Source organism: Candoia aspera, chromosome 8 (assembly GCF_035149785.1).
Source record: "Candoia aspera isolate rCanAsp1 chromosome 8, rCanAsp1.hap2, whole genome shotgun sequence".
NCBI classification, from domain to species: Eukaryota; Metazoa; Chordata; class Lepidosauria; order Squamata; family Boidae; genus Candoia; species Candoia aspera.
In genome coordinates, this window is record NC_086160.1 from 52682010 (window position 1) to 52701465 (window position 19456).

At 35.6% G+C, this 19456-nt stretch overlaps 1 protein-coding gene across 29 annotated transcripts in view; it reads right to left on the reverse strand.

Annotated features, from left to right (window-relative positions):
* The window catches only part of ANK2 (ankyrin 2), a 337224-nt gene that overhangs the window by 68184 nt on the left and 249584 nt on the right, over positions 1 to 19456 (reverse strand). For all 29 annotated transcript variants that reach the window (XM_063310220.1, XM_063310221.1, XM_063310222.1 and 26 more), the window contains 10 exons: positions 18046 to 18144; positions 17662 to 17859; positions 17100 to 17198; positions 15190 to 15288; positions 14193 to 14390; positions 12767 to 12865; positions 12573 to 12671; positions 10075 to 10173; positions 8504 to 8602; positions 3707 to 3779 (listed from right to left, as the gene is read on the reverse strand). In XM_063310220.1, the coding sequence (XP_063166290.1) occupies positions 3707 to 3779; positions 8504 to 8602; positions 10075 to 10173; positions 12573 to 12671; positions 12767 to 12865; positions 14193 to 14390; positions 15190 to 15288; positions 17100 to 17198; positions 17662 to 17859; positions 18046 to 18144 (1162 nt within the window). The remainder of the gene's footprint in view (positions 1 to 3706; positions 3780 to 8503; positions 8603 to 10074; positions 10174 to 12572; positions 12672 to 12766; positions 12866 to 14192; positions 14391 to 15189; positions 15289 to 17099; positions 17199 to 17661; positions 17860 to 18045; positions 18145 to 19456) is intronic.

Genomic DNA, 19456 nt, shown 5'->3' on the forward strand with positions numbered 1-19456 from the left:
TCCTTCCTTCCTTCCTTCCTTCCTAGCACAGTTGTGGGCAATCTTTTCAGCAGAGGTGTCAGCATGCTTGATCAAAAAAGATGGTGAACATGATCATATGATCAAAACCTCACCTCTTTTTTACATGCATGAGGTATGTGATACATACAAAAAGAAGGTGAGGCTTCGCTTTCACAGCTGCCATCTTGAGGGGTTTTTTTTACCCCTCCCCTTTCCTTGGGATGCTTTATTTCTTAGACCTGAGGTCTGCATGCTGTGCTCAGTGGTGGGTAGGAGGCATGGAGAGAGTGGATGAAAATACCCACATTCCATTAGCCACTTACAAGTCATCATTGCTAGAAGGGTGGAAGAGACCTTATTACACTTACACAGCCAGTTTACTGTTTCCTATTAATAGCTGCATAGGAACAGCAATCTTCTCTTCATCCCTTCATGCTTCCTTCCACAGCTATTTCTGCTGGTGTTTGAAACTGGTTGTCCAAAGGATCGCTCAGGCCTTGAGAGCATATATAGCCACTCTGAGTATTCTACTATCAATCATAGAAACCTCTCAGAGGACCTGCTAACAATGAAAGTATCAGAATTGAGCAGCTGCTATGCCAGCCTTTTGGAGAATATTTTATTATCAGTTATATGGTTGCCTCACTGCAGCTACTATAATAGCTGTTAACTTCTTATGCGCTGCATGACTCTGCTGGAAGCCACATTTTAGAGGCAGAAGAAATGGAAACAGATAAGGACAGCAACAGCAATGAGGAAAAAGAACTGGGACATCCATGCAAAGTTGCAAAACCGAACTTGCAAATTTGGCCATCTTTGTCTAAGGTGCTAACTTGCAGCAACAGAAATAATATAGTGAAATAAATATAAAACAATTATCATTTAACTTTGATCATATTTATTTTTGTTTTTCAAATAATAGATTATGCACCTAAGCATCTACAGGTAGTCCTCATTTAGTGAGCACAGTTGGGACCAGCAACTCGGTCATCAAGCAAAACAATTGATAAGTGAAACTGTGACTATGCTTATAATCTTACTTCAGCTTCCTTTTGCTTTACAGACCTGCAAAGGTCATAAATATGAGGATTGGTCACGAAGCTACTTCTTCATCACTGTTGTAACTGCAAACAGTCACTAAACAAGGCAGTCACTAAGCAAGGACTACCTGTAGTCCATTACCAAACACCAGGTACAATGTTCCTAAAGAAAACACAGGAATTCAAGGACTAAAGGCACAATAACTTTTTTTTTTGGTAAATTATTGTTCTTTAAGAATGTGTAACACTTCAGATTTTTAAAAAATGGTAGCCAACTTCTTATTATCAGTTTGTATATATAACGATTAGTGGGCAACCCCCCAAAGATTATCAGTAGAAATCTTAAGAGCCTATCATTTTATTTTATAAAACAGTTGGTTCAGTTGAATACCCTAGTACAATATGTGTTGGAGTGCATGGCTCCACCGTAGTGTTGCAAACTCCCCCATGTTGCATAATGAAGTCTTTGACTTCTATTCATCTCAATACAATTGGAACGTGTTGCATGATTAGGCACTGATAAAGCAGGATTTCCTGTTACTTACAGTTGCTACTCATGTTCAAGCAAACATGAATAGGAACTCACTGCAGATGCCCTTGCTCAACAGTGCATAGCCAGAGAAATTATGGAGGCTGCTGGTGTACGCTACTCTCTCTTCCTTACTTGTAGCAGCATCCTGTATTCATAATAATGCCTAAATAGGGTTTAAGAAGCACAACATGTTTATAATAAATAAAAAGGTAAATATTTTTGCTATGTATGAACATAAGCTCCATCATTAAATCCACCAAGTAACTGAAACATGTTGCTACAATTATATTACATAGCCCAACGTTAATACTGTTAACTATGAATGAAGACGCTATAGCACAGTATGTTATATATGCGAAGCTGTGTTTTATATGTTATAAACCAGCATATGTGCTATGTATTTCACGAAACAATGTAAAGCATTAACAACTAAGAGGGTGACTTGTAAAGTTCCTACTTCAAATGTGGCATCATCTATTAAATCACTTTTCTTCTTAGTGACAGTCTTGTTCTCTTAACTTCATCTTTCTATATCAATGAAATTAATAATACTGAACTGCTTAGAAAATATTGATATGTAAGAAAATAACATGTGTGTCTTTTTGTTTTAAATTAATGATATGAAAATATAGGGTTATTCCATTTTTAATTAACACTGGAAATTAGGCACATTCCCCTGACTATAACTCAAATTCATAATATTAGTAGTGATTTTAAGCCATTGTTCTCCATTTGGAGAACAGAGGGTGGGACAAACTGTAAACATGCACAGATTCATAATCAAGTTTAGTGTCTGATCAGTGTTAGGCACTCAATATGCATGATTTTTTAACAAGAAAAACATTTAAGCAAGATTAAAAACATTTTCTTTCTTTCCCAAGAGTTCTTTCCACAGTACCTGCATCACTAAAGGCTTCCTCGTCAGTGGAATGGTCATAATCAGAATGTTTTAAAGCTGCATAATACATAATTAATTTCAGGGGGAAATTGTTTACAAAGGAACATATAAGGATCAATTATACTGAAATTACATTACAGGTAGTCCTTGTTTAGTGACTGCAATTGGTTTCGGTAACTTGGTTGTTAAGCAAATGGTTACTAAGTGAATATCAGATGACTGTAACTGTGCTTATAATTTTACTTCAGCAAACAAAAGCCTTCAGCGTGAAACTGATTAGGGTCCTGTCAGTTTCAGGTAGCAGATGCCAGATGGAGGGTTCTAATCAACTAATTAAGGTCACAGAGATGAGCTTGTTAAGTTGCAGTTAGCGCTTTTTAGGGATGTACTGTGCTTCAGAGAAAAGCAGCTCAGGAAGAGATAACTTCTTTAGGCAATCTTTCCGATGGGGGGGGGAACGGGTCAGGCACAGGACAACGTGATACTGTACTAACTGTAACGGCGAACACATGACTGAGAAAGAGATGCTGTGAAAGTCGTAAATGTAGGCATTGGTCACAAAGTTACTTTTTCATCATCGTCGTAATTGTGAACAGTCGCTGTCTGAGACAGTCACCAAATGAGGATGACCTGTAATATGTTTCATTTGAAAATCATGTGATACATAAGCTATTCGCTCCATTTGGAGAACATATTCAGAAACAACAATTGTATCTGCACATGCTCGCAGGTAAATAGGTAGTTTACATTAAGGAAAACGGCATTGGGATAGCTCTGACTTCCCCAAAATTGATTTTAAAAGAAATTCTAACATAGGAAGTAGTCTAATTGTTAGTCCATCTGAATCACTATTGTCTTCATTTCCCATTTTTGCATCTGAAACAATGGCAATTGGCTTCAAAATGGGAAACATGACCAACAAGCACATAAAAGGTGGTGGGGCTTTGCTTGCCCAGCCGGGCTTGCCACTTTTAAAGCCATTCACTGTCACTATGGGTGCTACTACCATTGCCTAGCTTACCCAAATCACAGATATTTTACTTTCTATTTATCAGAAACATATCTTTAGCTGAATATATTTTTAGTTAGTTTGGTACTTTTTTCAATTTCTATTCCTATGTTCAGCAAAATGTAGGTGTTTTTAACTTTTCTTTTCTACAACGTCACCAATTATCCATGATAAAAGCAATAAATATGTTTTATAAATGCATGTATTAACAAACAAAGTGAACTTACCTTCCTCATCTGAAACATCCAAAATTTCAGTCATCGTCTCAGGTACATTGAGTTTGTGCTTCTCAGTGACAGTCTGTAATAAGAAAAAGAGAGGGGTCAGGTGTGTGTGTGTGTGTGTGTGTGTGTTTGTGTGCGCACGCGTGTGTGTTCATGTATTTTGCACATAGCAGCAGAATAAGAAAATTTAAGGCCAAAAGTTGCTTTTCAAGATACTTTAAAAATTAGTTTATTCTGGTATTTCACTCACACTGTGTACTGTAATCCTTTGGTTTTTTTTCCCCTCTATAGACACTGTTGCTTTCATTATATTGCAGTAAAAAGGCTACATGCTGTGATGAAGTGATAAAATGCAATTTCTGCTATCAAATGCTCTTAAAATAGTTTTAGAACTTTTTAGAACTAATAACATATACAAAACATTTTCAACTTAATTCAGCCTTAATTTTAAAATGAATTAGGTAATACCTTCAGAAAAATTCTAAGAGGCATATGGAAACTGCTGGAATACTAAAAACCTGCCCGAGTAAAACTCAACAATGAAACATGGATAACCTGAAAAAAAATCACTGACTTAGCAGTATATATGATGGATCTTTACCTCAAGTAATGACTGTACATGTCTTATATTTTGGATTCTACATGCTATCCACTTCAAATTTACATACTGTTTTCATATAGCTTATATAATTAACAATCTATAAATGGACTGATTAATTACATGTCATGATTTAAGGATATCAGCAGGAAAAGGAGTAACTGGAAGACAGAAATCCAGTATTCTCTGTGGGGAACTAGCAGGGGAATCAGAAGATAAAATGGGAACATTTTACTGATTTGTGGTATATCAGCAAGAAGTTCTAATTGCCAATAGATTTACGACAAAAACTACAAAAAGTGTTTGTTTTCTCATAAATTAGATTTTTTAGATCAAAAATCTTGGCAGATAATAGGAGTAATCCTGGACATAAAAGAATATTTGTGAGAACTCTAGTTCTGTTGGGGGGAAGGGGGTTGTTTTTTGTTTTAAATCTTGCTCTGAGTATGTGCTCAGAAGCACCTTGTTCTTCAGTTCTGTAACAAACCTGTACTATATTCCCTAAGCTTAAAGTCTTCCTATGATAGATTGGAAAACAATTATCACAAGTAATGTCACAAGAAAGTGAAAGCAAGAAGAGACTAGTAGCTTGCTAGACACTGCTGGACTATTAAAAATAGTTGAAATAATAACTTTAATAAAGATTATTAAAATGGCCAAACATGAAATGTAACTTAAAAGAAAAAATGATTAGGATTTGTTTCATATAAATAATCTTAAAATGTGACGATTAATGTGAAACATATAATCCATCCCCTGGTTGATTATCCTATTTAATGAATATTTAACTTCAAAGGTTGGAAAAAGTCTACCTTAAAAAAAAAAAGAATTGAATGGAACGAGAAACTGAAGATCCCCATTTCGTTTTTAAAAAATGAAAGACTGTCTTAATATCTGTATCAAAAATGTCAGTAACTCTCAGACTACATTTATTTGACAAAGATAATATTCCAGACTTATTGGAGCCCATTGCATTTGTATCGAAAAGGAATTAGTAAATTGTCATATTGCTGAAGATGCAATGAAAATAATGCTTTATTCAAACATGTTTTTGTGATGTTCTAATTTTTTTTTTATTTTGGAAGAATGTCATTACATGCATACAGTTGTCTTTGAGAAGGGTTTTAATAATTTTGGATGTCCATATTCTTTTGAATAGCATAGTTACCACATGGAAACTGTCAGCTGACCTGGATGTCAGAAGCGGATTTCTGTACCCTTCTTATTGCTAAGAGATTTGCCCTTCAACATTGGAAATATAAGTGTATGGCCCTGAATACTAATCCTAACCAGGATTTACTCGTGGCTTATGAATGAATTGCTTATGAATGTAGACTATGTATAGATGATTATAATGAAACGCAATCATCCTTTACTGAAACTTTTCTGTAACACTGAATATACATTATACATGCATGAGATGTGTTATACACATATAATTTGTTTTCTTCTCCCTCCACCCCATTTGTTCTGTATAATTAAAGGCATTTTTTCTCTTTAAAAAAGGGTTGTTTTTTTTTATGAAATCTGGTTTTATTGTGATACTTTATTGAGATTTTGGGAATTATTTTATTTTTGGGAATTATTTGATTATGTATCTGGTGATTGTAAACCATCTAGACTCTCTAAAGTGGATAGTATATAAATGATTGTATAAATAAATATATATAATTCCCTGAATTAGCTAAATTAATGGTTTGACTCAATATAACATATTTTCCTATGGAAGAAATCAACTCAGAGCAAAACTTAAAGCATAGTCCCCAAAATCCAATTTGTTGGCCTGAATTGATTCCAGAAGGGAAGAGAAAACTATGTTTAAAAACCCACTTTTTTGTTTGTTTGTTTGTTTGTTTTGCAAAATTGTTGATTTGTGAGATGCCTGATTTTCAAAGATACTCAGCTGCCTGCACATGCTGTTGAACCACAACAAAAAGACATTCAGGTTGACAATGAACTTATACAAATATGAGATTTTCATGTGTAACAGTAAATGCTTTCCTGAAACAGCAACTCTCTGGACTACGTCTTAAGATTTGTTTGAAACTGCTTGAATTTTTTTTTAAAGATTACAGAGCAAAACATGTTTCTAAAAATGTCCCTCCATTCTGAATGCCTACAAGTCAGCATGATTCACTATGTTAATTATTTAACAGAATACATCCTCTTCTTCCCCACCATAATCTTAAACACAATCTTAAAGATGTTTGTAAACCTTAACAATCTGTTGTCCTTAAAATAGAACTGTTCCTCTTTTATATTTTTCTGCTTTTCTATAAATACCAACAGTCTCGTCACTGCCAAGCATATGAATCATGTTTCCATCTAATATTAAAAGGACTAGTTTAGTTTTGGGAAATTATTTGTAAGTATAGGCTTCACTTTGCTCTGTTGTATAAGCTTGATGGGTGAGGAACAAGCTAATTTCAATATTTTAAAATACTAACAATTAAAAGAGAGGAACATTCCTGTTTTTTAACCCATCCACTTCTGCCTCAAATTCCTTGTTTGTACCAAAGTGATTATCTTTTCTAAGCCTGATATCCAATAAACCAAATCCCACTTTCAGATTGGGTTTAAATTTGAAAAAGAGTCTTACTAAGTAAATAAAATGTGGAAGATGGCAATTATTGATAAAACCATAGCTTCAGGAGGGATATAGAATTGCCTCTTCCTAATTAATAAATACAATGTTCAAAGTAAGCAATGAATGAAGCACCTGATAAATACATCTAAAGTATGATTTACAGTAACTGCATCTGTATTACATTCCTGGTTACAAAATGTTTGCTCACTTCTTATTTGCAACTAGACAACCTATGACCCATTGGGTTATTGTTTCAGAGATATTTCTGTACCTAAACAGAGAAACAGAATGACCAGGGGTGGGCAAAAAAGCAATGGGAGAGGGAGCGACCTCCAAGTTCCCGCTGGCTTCCCCATTGAGTTTCCTTGTGGGAAGCTGGCAAGGAGCATCGGAAATCTTCCCTCCCTCCCCCTTCCTTCCTTCCCTCCCTCCTCTTTCCTCACTTCTTCCCTCCCCCTTCCCTCCCTCCCTTCCTCCTTCCTTTCCTTTCCTCCCTCCCTTCCCTTCCTTCCCTCTCTCCCTCTTTCTTCCTCACCCATGTACCCTCCCCCAGTTCCTCTATACCACACCGGCCATTTATGCACCCTCACATACCCTCCTTGGCCTGCACCATACCTTCACACACCCTCCCCAACCCGCACCACATCCCCACACACCCTCTCCAACCTGAATCCTTGCGCATCTCCCCAACCCATGCTTCACCTCTCACGCACCCCTGCACACCATCCCCAACCTTTGCTACACCTCTTGCACACCCACTCGCTCCCTCCCCCACCCAGCAGCAGCCACTTACCTGCCTGCTGGTAAGTGGCTGCTTACTTTTGACTTGCAACTTCCTGTCAGCTTCCCCATTGTCTTTGCTTGTGGGAAGCTAGCAGGGAGTGTCAGCAATCATGATCAAGTTTAGACTTCCTGCTATCTTTCTCATTTATTTGTGAGAAGCTGGCAGGGAGCATTAGAAATGACAATCACGTGACTGGGGCTGAGTGCAGCAGCGTCCCACACTAAAGCAGTGGCAGCATGGCAACACTGAAGTGGCCACAACTTTGCCAAATTTCAGGATGGGATTTTGGATGCATTCTGTAAATGCATTCTGTAAGTTAGCCCATTTGAGGTATCTTGGTTGAAAATTCATTGCCCTATGATGCACCGTTTTGCCCAATTGAAGGTTACAAACAGACACAAAAGTTTTAGTAGTATATAGATGAGAAAACCTTACTACAATCAGGGATAGAGAAACCTATGATCCTGTACAGGTTCCTATATTGGCTGGCCCCAGGACCCCTTACTACTTTACCCCCAAGTAAACTGTAGTATCAGAAAGGACAGAAGATGAGAGGTGACCTAAATAACAGAATATTAAATGCACAATTGACATGAAATTTAACTGGAAATGTCTGGAGATGTGCTGAAAAGGCATAAAATTCAAATAAAATGGGATATGTTTAATGACATTTATGAACATGCTTATCACTTCTGCAGGTGGATGTGCCTACAAAGTTCTGAATTACATAAGTATAACTACTGAATTGGCTGTAATTAATTTATCCCTTTAAAGAAACCCCAAATAAACAAAACCAGAATAAAGTAGTGAAAAAATGTCTGCTGTACTCACAGTTGTAGTGGTAATCACTTCCTCTGTTACAACCTTCAATGTATCTACCACTGAGATGTATCCCAGACGCTTAGCAATTGCTAAGGCAGTGTTGCCATTCTGAAGGAAGAGAAAAGGAAAAAGAGGACTGTGATACCCACCAATGAGATCACACCCAGAGCTGAATGAGCCAGCATTTCTATCCAACTACATAAGTCATTCACTTAGGAAAAACTGTGCTTTACAGTCTTTGCAACTTTGCTCAGACTATAGCACCAATTGCCATGGTAACATAAACTCAGAACATCTGTCTGTTACATTTTAAAAAAAATACACACTTTTAATAGTTTAACCCACAGCTTTCTATATCACATTAGATAATTTTTTATTTGCCGCATGTGTTCCTGTCTAATTCTGACAACAAGCTTTTCATTGGCAGTGATTTTGATGAAAGTATTAATAGATCCCAGATACAGCAGGAATTTAAGAGGTTCCAGCTCAGAATATTAGATCAGATATGGACATGGTGCAGCAGATATAAACCCAGAAAAACGAAACAAATAAGAATCAGTATATTTTTTAGCATAGAATGTTTAAATATATACATTCTCTTGTTTTTTTAAAACAATTACATTATATTCAGATCCTAAAGTGTGTTTTCTCAACTTTAGGAAAAAAAGAACTAACCTGGATTTTCCTGCCCATGTAATAGTTAAGTTAATATAGAAGTGATAACCATTGTCTCCTATCTTTATTTTTGTTTCAGCATTATGCCCTATTTTCTCATTGTTTGTTATTTATATTAAGGAAAAACCATGTAATAAATACATTAGTATCACAATATTATATAACCAATCAGATTTCCCTGTAACAAATTATCTATGAATTCAATATTTTAAAAAAATATTTATATATTTAATCAGTGTTTATAGAGTGAACAGGTAAAAGAAACAAATCAGATCTGGCCCTGCTGCAGGAGATTGAATGACAGAAATATGATGTGTGTGTGTGATAAAATTCTTGTTTCAACATTACTATTGTACTGCATTATGTTATATTTTTCAGCAGCTGCATGTTTAATCATATGCTATGAAGACATGCATATATGTGCAATAATATCCATTCTATAGTTTAAAGAACTCATGCATACAATAGATATCATTTTTTCTTATTAAATTATAACCACATAATTATAATTTATTAATTATATAATACATTATAATTTATTTTTAGCTGACTCATATATCTTACTACAAGTTCTCTAAGAAGTCACATTCATTCATCTGATCCCAGCTGACTAATCCAATTTATTTTCTAAGACATTTTTGAGTCTAACAGTTATTAGTGCTTAAAACAAATCATTTTTAAATTTTTTATTTATTTATTCGATCTGTATTGCCGCCCATCTCAAACCAGTGACTCGGGGCAGCTAACAACAATAAAAACAGTCATAATATAAAACAATAAAAACAATAACAAAAATTAAATATAAATACAGCCGAGCGATCTTAAAAGCCATGGTGTTAACATAACCATGAAACAGGGCCCTTCCCATCATTGCAAGTATATCATTAAGTACTCTACAATCTTACCGCAGTGATTGCATTTGGTTTGGCCCCATGTTGAAGAAGAACATTGATGATGTGAGTATGACCTTGCTGAGCAGCTTGGTGCAGAGGAGTGTATCCATTCTGTAATTAGTGGTAGCACATTTAAGAAATATAAGGGGGAAAAAAAATCTAAAACAGTATAGATTTCCTTTGTTAATATTCTCCTGATTTTGCAGACATATTAATCACAGTGATGCCAGATGTTTTCATCAGGCAGCAAACATCATTAATAGATCTTACAGATTTTTCATATAGGGTTAATGGTAGAAGGTAGGCTAAAACCTATCAGATTCTTATTAATTTTTAGAAATTAAGATAAATAAAAAGTAATCAGTGGGGTAAAGAAAATAAGATAAAGAACACATTAGGTTCCCATGAAAGTTGGTTGTGTTTGTGTCCTGTAAAATTATATACTATATCCTTTTCATTTGTGGATTAGTAACTGTCTCTTCAAGTTGCTGATCACTTTATTTGGTGTGGGGGGGCGGGAGATGGGAAAACTCTCTAAAGTAAGCATTTATATCTATCAGTCCATATCACACATATTCTACTTACCTACAACCCTGCAGTTTTCACAGCATTTTAGTCTTAAACCTGCCAATAATATTCCTGTTGAAATTCTCACTAACATCACTGAATTTATTCTAAGTAATATTAAAAAATAATTAAATAAGCAGATGGGGAAGTGAGCAATGATAGTTTGGTGGTGACACATGCTTTGGAGCAAATTACAAGCTGAAAATTAGAATTTTCTTATGCACTCAGCCTAAGTATTCCCTCCTGTTGCAAGACCTTCCTTTTAGAAATTGAATGGACTGCTTCTCAACTCCAGAAGCAGCTGGGGTTTAAATAATACAGAAGTAAAAGAGTTTTAATCAAACTATAACAAGAAAGTAAAAATTCATGCTCCTTGTTCATTTTAAATTTTAAATTTAAAATTACTTAAATTAAATTACTTAAATTATATCTTTTTTTTACAATCATTTATTCATTTCCCCCATTTTTTCTTGTAAATCTGTTCAAGCAAGCTTATCTTTTAAAGGTTCAGCACATAACCCTTTATAGGTATAGAAAATTTAGAAACAGAGACATCATATTTCCATAGAAACAGCTCTGCCAATGCCACCACAGTCCAGCATTTTGTTTCTCATAATGACAACTCTGAGGTGCTTACAAGCACAAGATGGAGACAAACACCTTTCATACTGTTATTCTCCAACAACTGATATCTGGAGGCATGATATTCCCAACCCAGAAGTAACACTCAGTCAACAACAATGCCCTTCAAATCATATCCTCCATGGATTTGTACAATCCCCTTTCAAACCATCCAAGTTAATGGCCATTACTATATTTCAAAAATCATACAGAGGTTACATATAGGCCAGTTGATGTTCTCTTGTTACTGTTATTCTAGGTATCACAGCATTAAATGATGGTTAATAATAAAAATGGAAATAACCAACTACATTCATTGCCTTTGTCTGACAGTTTCTTCTCACCCTACCCAAACAACTAGGGAGCACCTAATAAAGGTCCCTACCTACCAGAAGATATGGTGGGATGGGGTCTGACAGTAGGCATTATCTGTAACAGCTCCTCTCCTTAAGAACAGCTTGCACTCCAAAGCAAGGATCGCCACCACTCTCATGGCTTTCCAACCTGGCTCTTTGAGAAGGCTTTGGGGGATTAATTGTAGCCATTGCTCCATCACAATCAAATTTTATCTCAGTAATTTTAGGATAATTAGAGTTTGGATGTCACTATTTAATTTATCATAATATTGATTTATTCTGTAAGTTCTGTAAACCATCCGGAGACTGTTTCAGGGAGTGGACAAATCTCATAAATAATAAATAAATATTTTATTTATTTATTTATTTATTTATCGAATTGTATCACCGCCCATCTCCCTCGCAAGGAGGGACTCTGGGCGGTTTACAAGAAAAATTTAACTTTGGTCAACTGAAGAAATAGGCATTTGCTATTTTATAGTGTAACAACAGTTAAATTGCTGCTATATGGGAATGCACTAGCCTAATTATTATAAACAAAAACATGTATATATTCTGTTAATATTTCCAGTACGACAATAATTAATAAGATAATAATAATAAACACTAGATAATTTTGCTTATTAAAAATAACACTTTTAACTTTAATTGAATATTTTTAGATTAGCTTTCCTCAGACTGGTGCCAACTTAATGCATTAGCACTGTCATTTTCAGAATTCCAAAATATCAGAATTCCACAGCCATGCTGATAATGACTGGCTATGAATTAGTATCTGTACATAGTCAAATGCATTATTAACGATGCTTCATTCACAGGCTATGCACTGAAAAATTGACTCTTCTACTTTCAGATATTGTAAATTTCTTAAATACAAATTTAAAAATATTGTAAATTTCTTAAATACAAATTAATATTAATGTGCTTGTTTGTAAATGAGAAAGAAAGGAAACAATTAACATTTACCTTTGTCTTAGCATTGACATTAGCTCCTTGCTTCAGAAGGAAGTTCACCATCTTGATGTTTCCATAGTGACAAGCCACAATTAGTGGAGTGTAACCCAGCTAGATGAAAAGGACCCCCAAGAAACTTAAGTAGTGAATGTGATAAAAGCATTGGAAATTTATTTTATCATCTTGGAAATTATTGTTCGTCATACCTTAGTCTGGGCATCTTTGTTTGCTCCATGCTTTATCAGCATATCTGCTACATTTACTTTATCTTCTTGAGCTGCTAAATGTAAAGATGTCAATCCACTCTGAAAATTAACAATACATGTATTTTTATGATACAGATTAAGAGAAAAAACATCTTTTTGTTGTTTATTCATTCAGTCGCCTCTGACTCTTTGTGACTTCATGGATCAGCCCATGCCAGAGCTTCCTGTCAGTTCTTTTACAGTGTAAAAGAAACATCTTTTACACTGTAATAATTACAGTGTCTCGACCATCATCAAGGGTAGCCATTTATGAATCTTATTGCAGCAAAATACCTCTTGCCATAACCTGAGTAATGAGGGTCAAGGCTTGAATACCACAGGTTGTGCCCATGCTGCCTCAAGGAACTGAATCCTAACAAAGGTAGACATTCAATACGATATTCCTAAATATGTCATCTCAGAAGTAGGCCTAATGAAATTCAACTGGGTTTATATCCAAGTAACTTCTCCTTAATAGTTATCATGAACTCTCCAGATTGTCAACTCATTCACAGCTTGTTTCCAATCCTGGTTAGATATTGGAGAACACAAAGGTTGTAGATGTGAAGTGGGGGCAGTAAAATTGGGTATTATAAAAGAATTGAACACCATGGCCTGTGGCCTCATACACATGCTGGAGAAGAGAGGCAGAAAAAAATGAAAATTCTGCAAGCAAAGGAAAATTATCCATACAATTTGGGGTGAAATTCTGCTAGGAACAGTAGAATCTTGTTCTACACTCACCCTCAACCCCCAAACTGACCACATTTCATAATCATTATAGTAATTATCTCAGCTTCAGCATTATGGAAACCTCAACATGATCTAACAGATTTAATTGCGATTTCCAATTTACATATAAGCAAAGATCAGAGTCACAATGAACTTCTATAGATATATTCTATCTTCCGTTGAGGAGATCAGTAGATTAAAAAAATATATTCCACTAACGAGTATTTTAGATAACAAATATTAGCCAAATACACTCTTACACATGTTCCTGTTTTTACTTCCCTAACACAAATTCATATTTTGTATTACTTTGTAGAACACTTACAGTATACCTGGTCTACAGTATATAGTATATTTGGTCTAGTGGTTAAGGCAATGGGCTAGAAACCAGGAGACTAAGAATTCTAGTCCTGCCTTAGGTATGAAAGCCGGCTGGGTGACCTTGGGCCAGTCACTCTCTCTCAGCCCAATTCACCTCACAGGGCTGTTGTTGTGGGGAAAATAGGAGGAGGAAGGACTATTTGGTATGTTTGCTGCCTTGAGTTATTTATAAAAATAATAAAGGCGGGATAGAAAATAAATAAATAAAATAAATAAAATATCATTTTCTAGGTGATAGTTCAAGAATTCATTCTTAATAGGAAGAGGGCATTACCTTTGTGGCCACATGAATATTGGCTCCCTTCTCCAGAAGTAAGTTCACCATGTCAGCATGACCTTCCTGAGAGGCCAAGTGAAGTGGAGTCACTCCTTGTTTGGTCAAAATATTGGTCTCTGCTCCATAATTCAGCAGGGTTGTGGCTATCTGCATCTGATTCTTCTTAGCAGCAATGTGTAGAGGAGTATACCCATTCTAAAACCAGTTGCCTTGTATTAATATACCTTTGAATTTTGTTTTCTTTCATAATAAAATATCAAGAAATTGCCTATTCAGAGAATAGCCATTATTTTTCTGGCAGTACCACTTTCACCTAAGAGTAATATTAGCCATAGTTTCTTGCATGAAATCACAGCTGCAATCCATTTAAAGCATATGTTAGCACTAATATTTCAAAGGTCCAATCTTAATTATAGAATACATCATAGGCTTTATTGAGAATAGCTACAGGCTTTCCTTTAAATGGATTATTCCTGATTCGAATTTATGTAACTTGTATAGAACTAAAGTTAAAAATGAAGTCATTGTTAAGAATAACTTGACTTTTGGTGACACATTGGACATGTCCATGCATTTTCTAGCAATAATACAAACTGGTTTGCCATTGCCTTTTTTCCAGAAAGCTTTTTTACTTCTCTGTCTAGCCTACAGTATTTCCTGGTAGTCTCCTATTATCCAAGCCTGTCTTTGCTTAGCTTCCATGCTCAGACAAGGTCAGCTTAGTGGAAACTATACCCAAAATGGTACCTCTAAGAATTATCCATACTTGTCTTCCCTAAATGAATTCCTTCCAGACCTTGGATATGTGCCAGCTAGGGTGGAAGACAGTTGTGATCCAACTAGTCTGGAAGGCTCTAATTTGATTATTTTAGAACCGTAGTTTTTAAACTTTCCCAGCATGAAGTTGAAGTCCATACATCTTAAACTTGGCAAGTTTGAAATACACTGTTTTAGAACAACGAGAACATATTCCCAGTAAAATGATAAATCTCACCTTGGCAGTAGCATGAGGAGAAGAACCTTTCTCCAGTAACAGTAGTGCCACTTTCTGATTGTCATAATGAGCAGCAACATGGAGGGGAGTGAGACCATTCTGGAAAGGGTGGTTTATGTTAAGGCATTAAGTGCTGGTTAGCTTTGTTTAAACTAGCATTAATTACAAAACAACAGTATAGATTAAATAAGCAATTGAGAAAAACACAGCAGGTTTAACTCAAAGTGAATTATTTCATATTAGACATGTTATTTAAAAGACAATAGTATTAAATCAATATTAGATAAAAGAATTTTGCTTTTTAAAAAAGAATAAGCAATTTCAAATTTATTAAATTTTATGAATTGATATGTTTTGTCATGCAGTAAAATAGTTTGGATTCAAAATGTTTCAAGCTTGAAATGCCCTATCTTGAGTTCTTAACAGCTGTTTTGTCCTTACTGAAAGTGTTCTGACACTATTCCACCTACCATAAAAGTATCCTCTGCTTGAATCAGCCCTGTTTTGAGGTCAGATCACTTCTGGGGAGAGGTTTCAGCAAAAACCACTTCCAGAATAGTCAGAATATTATCAGAAGACCTCCTTCACTATGAGTGGAACAGCCATTTCAAACTCAAAACATTTCATACCTCCCTAAGACATTGCAATCCTATCCATATAGTTTTACCACCAGGCTTGCAATCCTCAATGACTTCATAACAGAAAAAAAAACAAAGCATTTCAATTTCTGGCAGTGCTAGAAAAATAACCATCTAATTGAAAAATTTTATTATTATTTTTTTACAAATATACTCATGGTGGATTACATGCAAGCATGTTTGTAGAAGAGAAAGAAATACAGGATCACCTCCCTTAATCCCACTCACTGTACAGTAACTACAAAAGCTAGTCACTAGTCAGGGAAATGCTCTATTTCCAAGCAGCTGCACTGTTGCTGAAGGAATTACCAAAAAGTTGCAGCTGAGGTCAAACTGGTGAGAAGAATGAATGTGAGGGAGGAAATTGCTGCAGGGTTATTAAGTCTCTGCCAAATAAAAGCCCACAGTATTTTCAGGGAAGGGGGAAACCAAACTAGGAGTCCCATGATGCTACACTGACTGAGCAGGAAAGAAGAAAGCAAGCTCATGTCAAAGGAGCAAGTTGGTCATGGCTGAATTTGTGAGGAGTGATGGACAACCTGGTTGCCTTTCCTAGCATATCCAAGCAAGATGCCCACCATGGAATGATTGTTTATGGGACTCCTTGTTAGCCTGAATATAACGCCTTTTTCTTCCCTCTTTTAACCCTGAGTTAGAAAGTTAAAAGTGTATCTAGTGAGGTACTTGAACAGAATACTGCCACTGAGCCAAGTGACACATTGCAAATAGAATGCTGAGAAATGTATCAATTTCTCCATCCCCCTTTATATCACCTGTTTCTGTTCAACCTTTCTTGACAACTTTTCTTGCCCCACTGCACATCTTTAACAATAGTTGGCATGAACATGTGAGACAAATTGAACTAGGTCTTAGGAAGTATGCAAAGAAACCTGGACATGGAGCTATAGCAAATCTTCTATCATGTGCTAACTATAAGGATAATATACTATCCTTGCAGGCTTTTCATGACATGCAAACAACCATCTAAAAAGGAAGCCTTCATGTGATAATCCTATAAAGAGTCAGTCAATGAAATCCATTCTAATTTGCCCTTTACAATACGCTATAAGCATTATTTGTAGCAATTAATACTGGGAAAGCTTTTGTAAAAATAGTATATCCATAGTATTTGTACACTGTTATAAATGCTATTTTTATTTCAGTATCAACTTTTTCTGTAATATTGAGTGCAACATCAAAACTAGAATATTTAACACTTAGAACAAAAGTCTCTTGGTTAATGGTAATTCAAATTGAAATACTAATTCCTACCTTCCCAGCTGAATCAGCAGATGCACGACGCTGCAACAGGAGTTTTGCCACATCTAGGCTTCCATACTTTGCTGCCACATGCAGTGGTGTGAATCCCTTCTGTAAAATATAGAAGTAGAAAATCAGAGTACTAATATATTCTTAAGGAAAACCTGTGTCATGCTTCACCCAGACTGATTTTGAAATTAGAAGGAAACATAGGCCAAGATTCAAGAACACAACAGCTTTATTACAGATACTAGAAAAGTTGTTAGGACAAAGAAAACCACCAAACTGCAAATTGTAACACTCAGCCCTTATATAGAACAGCTAAATCTCAAATCTTAAATCTCTTTCTTCGGCTCATGTTTCTTAACAGGCTGAGGACCATTCATTTTGGGGCAGAAGGAATGGATGACCCCTTTACATTGCTATTATAATAGACCAGTCTGGTTTCAAGGCCTTTGCTTCTGTGTTACCTCAATCTAGCCATAATAATCTAGCCATAACATATTGGTAAAGTTATAATTCTGATGTTAGTTGGCCACTATTGGAACATTAGCACCAAAACTTTAGATTTTACCTTGGTAGCCAAGGAGTGTGCTGCACCTGCCTCCAATAGAACTGATGCTACATCAACTTGTCCTTCTCGGGCAGAGATGTGTAGTGGTGTATACCCATTAGTTGTTGCAGCATCTGGGTGTGCCATGTGTTGCAACAGTAACTGCACAATTTCTGTTTTACCCAAGCGAGAGGCAATATGCAGCGGTGTCTGTTCTTCCTACAACTCAAAACAGGAAAGAAGTTAGATATATATCCATCCATCCATCCATCCAACCAACCATCCTTGAGTTCTTCCCAGTAGAGAAGATTGCAAGAAAAAACCCAAAACCTGTTTATCATAGCATACCGAGAATTCTTCTGACTGTTAAAAATGTTGCAGAACCTGGCATGTGAGAATACATACCCTAGCTCGTGCATCAACCAAAGCACCGTTCCTCAGGAGGCAGCGTACCACTTCCACTTGTCCTGCACGAGCTGCCATGTGTAATGCAGTCTCACCACGCTGAAGAAGAATGGATGTGTCAAATTTGCTAGCCATCTGAATAAAAACCTTCAAACTCATTTCATGTCAGTCTTCAATACCTATTTTCTACATAGTGTGAGTCAAAGCTATTATTCTAATGACAACAAATAAAAACCCAAGAGTGAAAACCAATGCCAGTTTTCCTCATACAGAACTTTTTCCCACACCCTGCTAGAGCTTCTTTAGAAGGAGAATATGAGGGACTGCAGCAACAAGAATTACCCCCAACAAGAATTGTTGGAAGCAATTCTTTAACATAAAACCAGTAATTGAAGTCCATCCATGGTTTAATAGATCAAATATAGACCTTATCTTCATATGCTATTGATGGATAGCAATCTGACAAATATATTTAAATGTGAAACCAACCAACAAATGGGCTAAATGTCACGGTTATTGTTTATGCTTGAAAATAATGGCTGGGAAAAATTATTTCTATTGATTTACTGAACAAAATTGTAACTTGCAGCTACTGTGTAAGATTTAGATTTCAGTCTGTACTGAATTTCAGAGAACTTGAGATAATTTGTTTATCATTGTAAATTCACTAACACAAACTTGTGGGCATGCTATACCCCATACTGGCACCATAGACACAACTCTATTATAGCAGTCTAAATGGAAGATATAGGAAGGTTGGGAAGAAATGGATTTGTGACAGATTCATATATTCCAAAACCACAAATGTTTGTGGTACAACTTCGTACAGAATAAAACAGGCAGATATGAAGTTCATCTATTAAATTAATTAGAAAAGGTGGGGGGAGGGGGACGCCCAGCTTTTGTTCCTCAGCTAAGCTCCACTGCAAAAATAGAATATAGTATTTCATATCCACTGAACCACAAACTCCTACAGTTGTAGTATATAATAATGCATATAATCTACCAGCAGCCATATGTAAACTGAGAAAAGTATTGTATTACCTGGTCTTGAGTCAAACATATCCTACTGCTAACAACTTTTTTCCCAGAAAAACAAACTCCATTTTGAATGCTGTTTATAATAGCTAGATACTTATTATTTTCTCAAGGACAAAAAAATTATTTCTGCATTTAAGTAGATTTGCCTATACTGTAAACAATCTGGTATACAAACAAAAGATCCTGAAATTATTTAGGGAATTGCTTAGACATTGCTTTGAGATTTCAGAAATAAAAGTGTATTTTAAAAGTATTTACAAGACAAATAGAAAAAAGAGAAAAAACACCATATTCCATTTTAAATGTATGGATAGAAAAGTTAGATAGAAAAGGTTCACAAAATATTAATATCTAATGTAGCTTCTGGTTA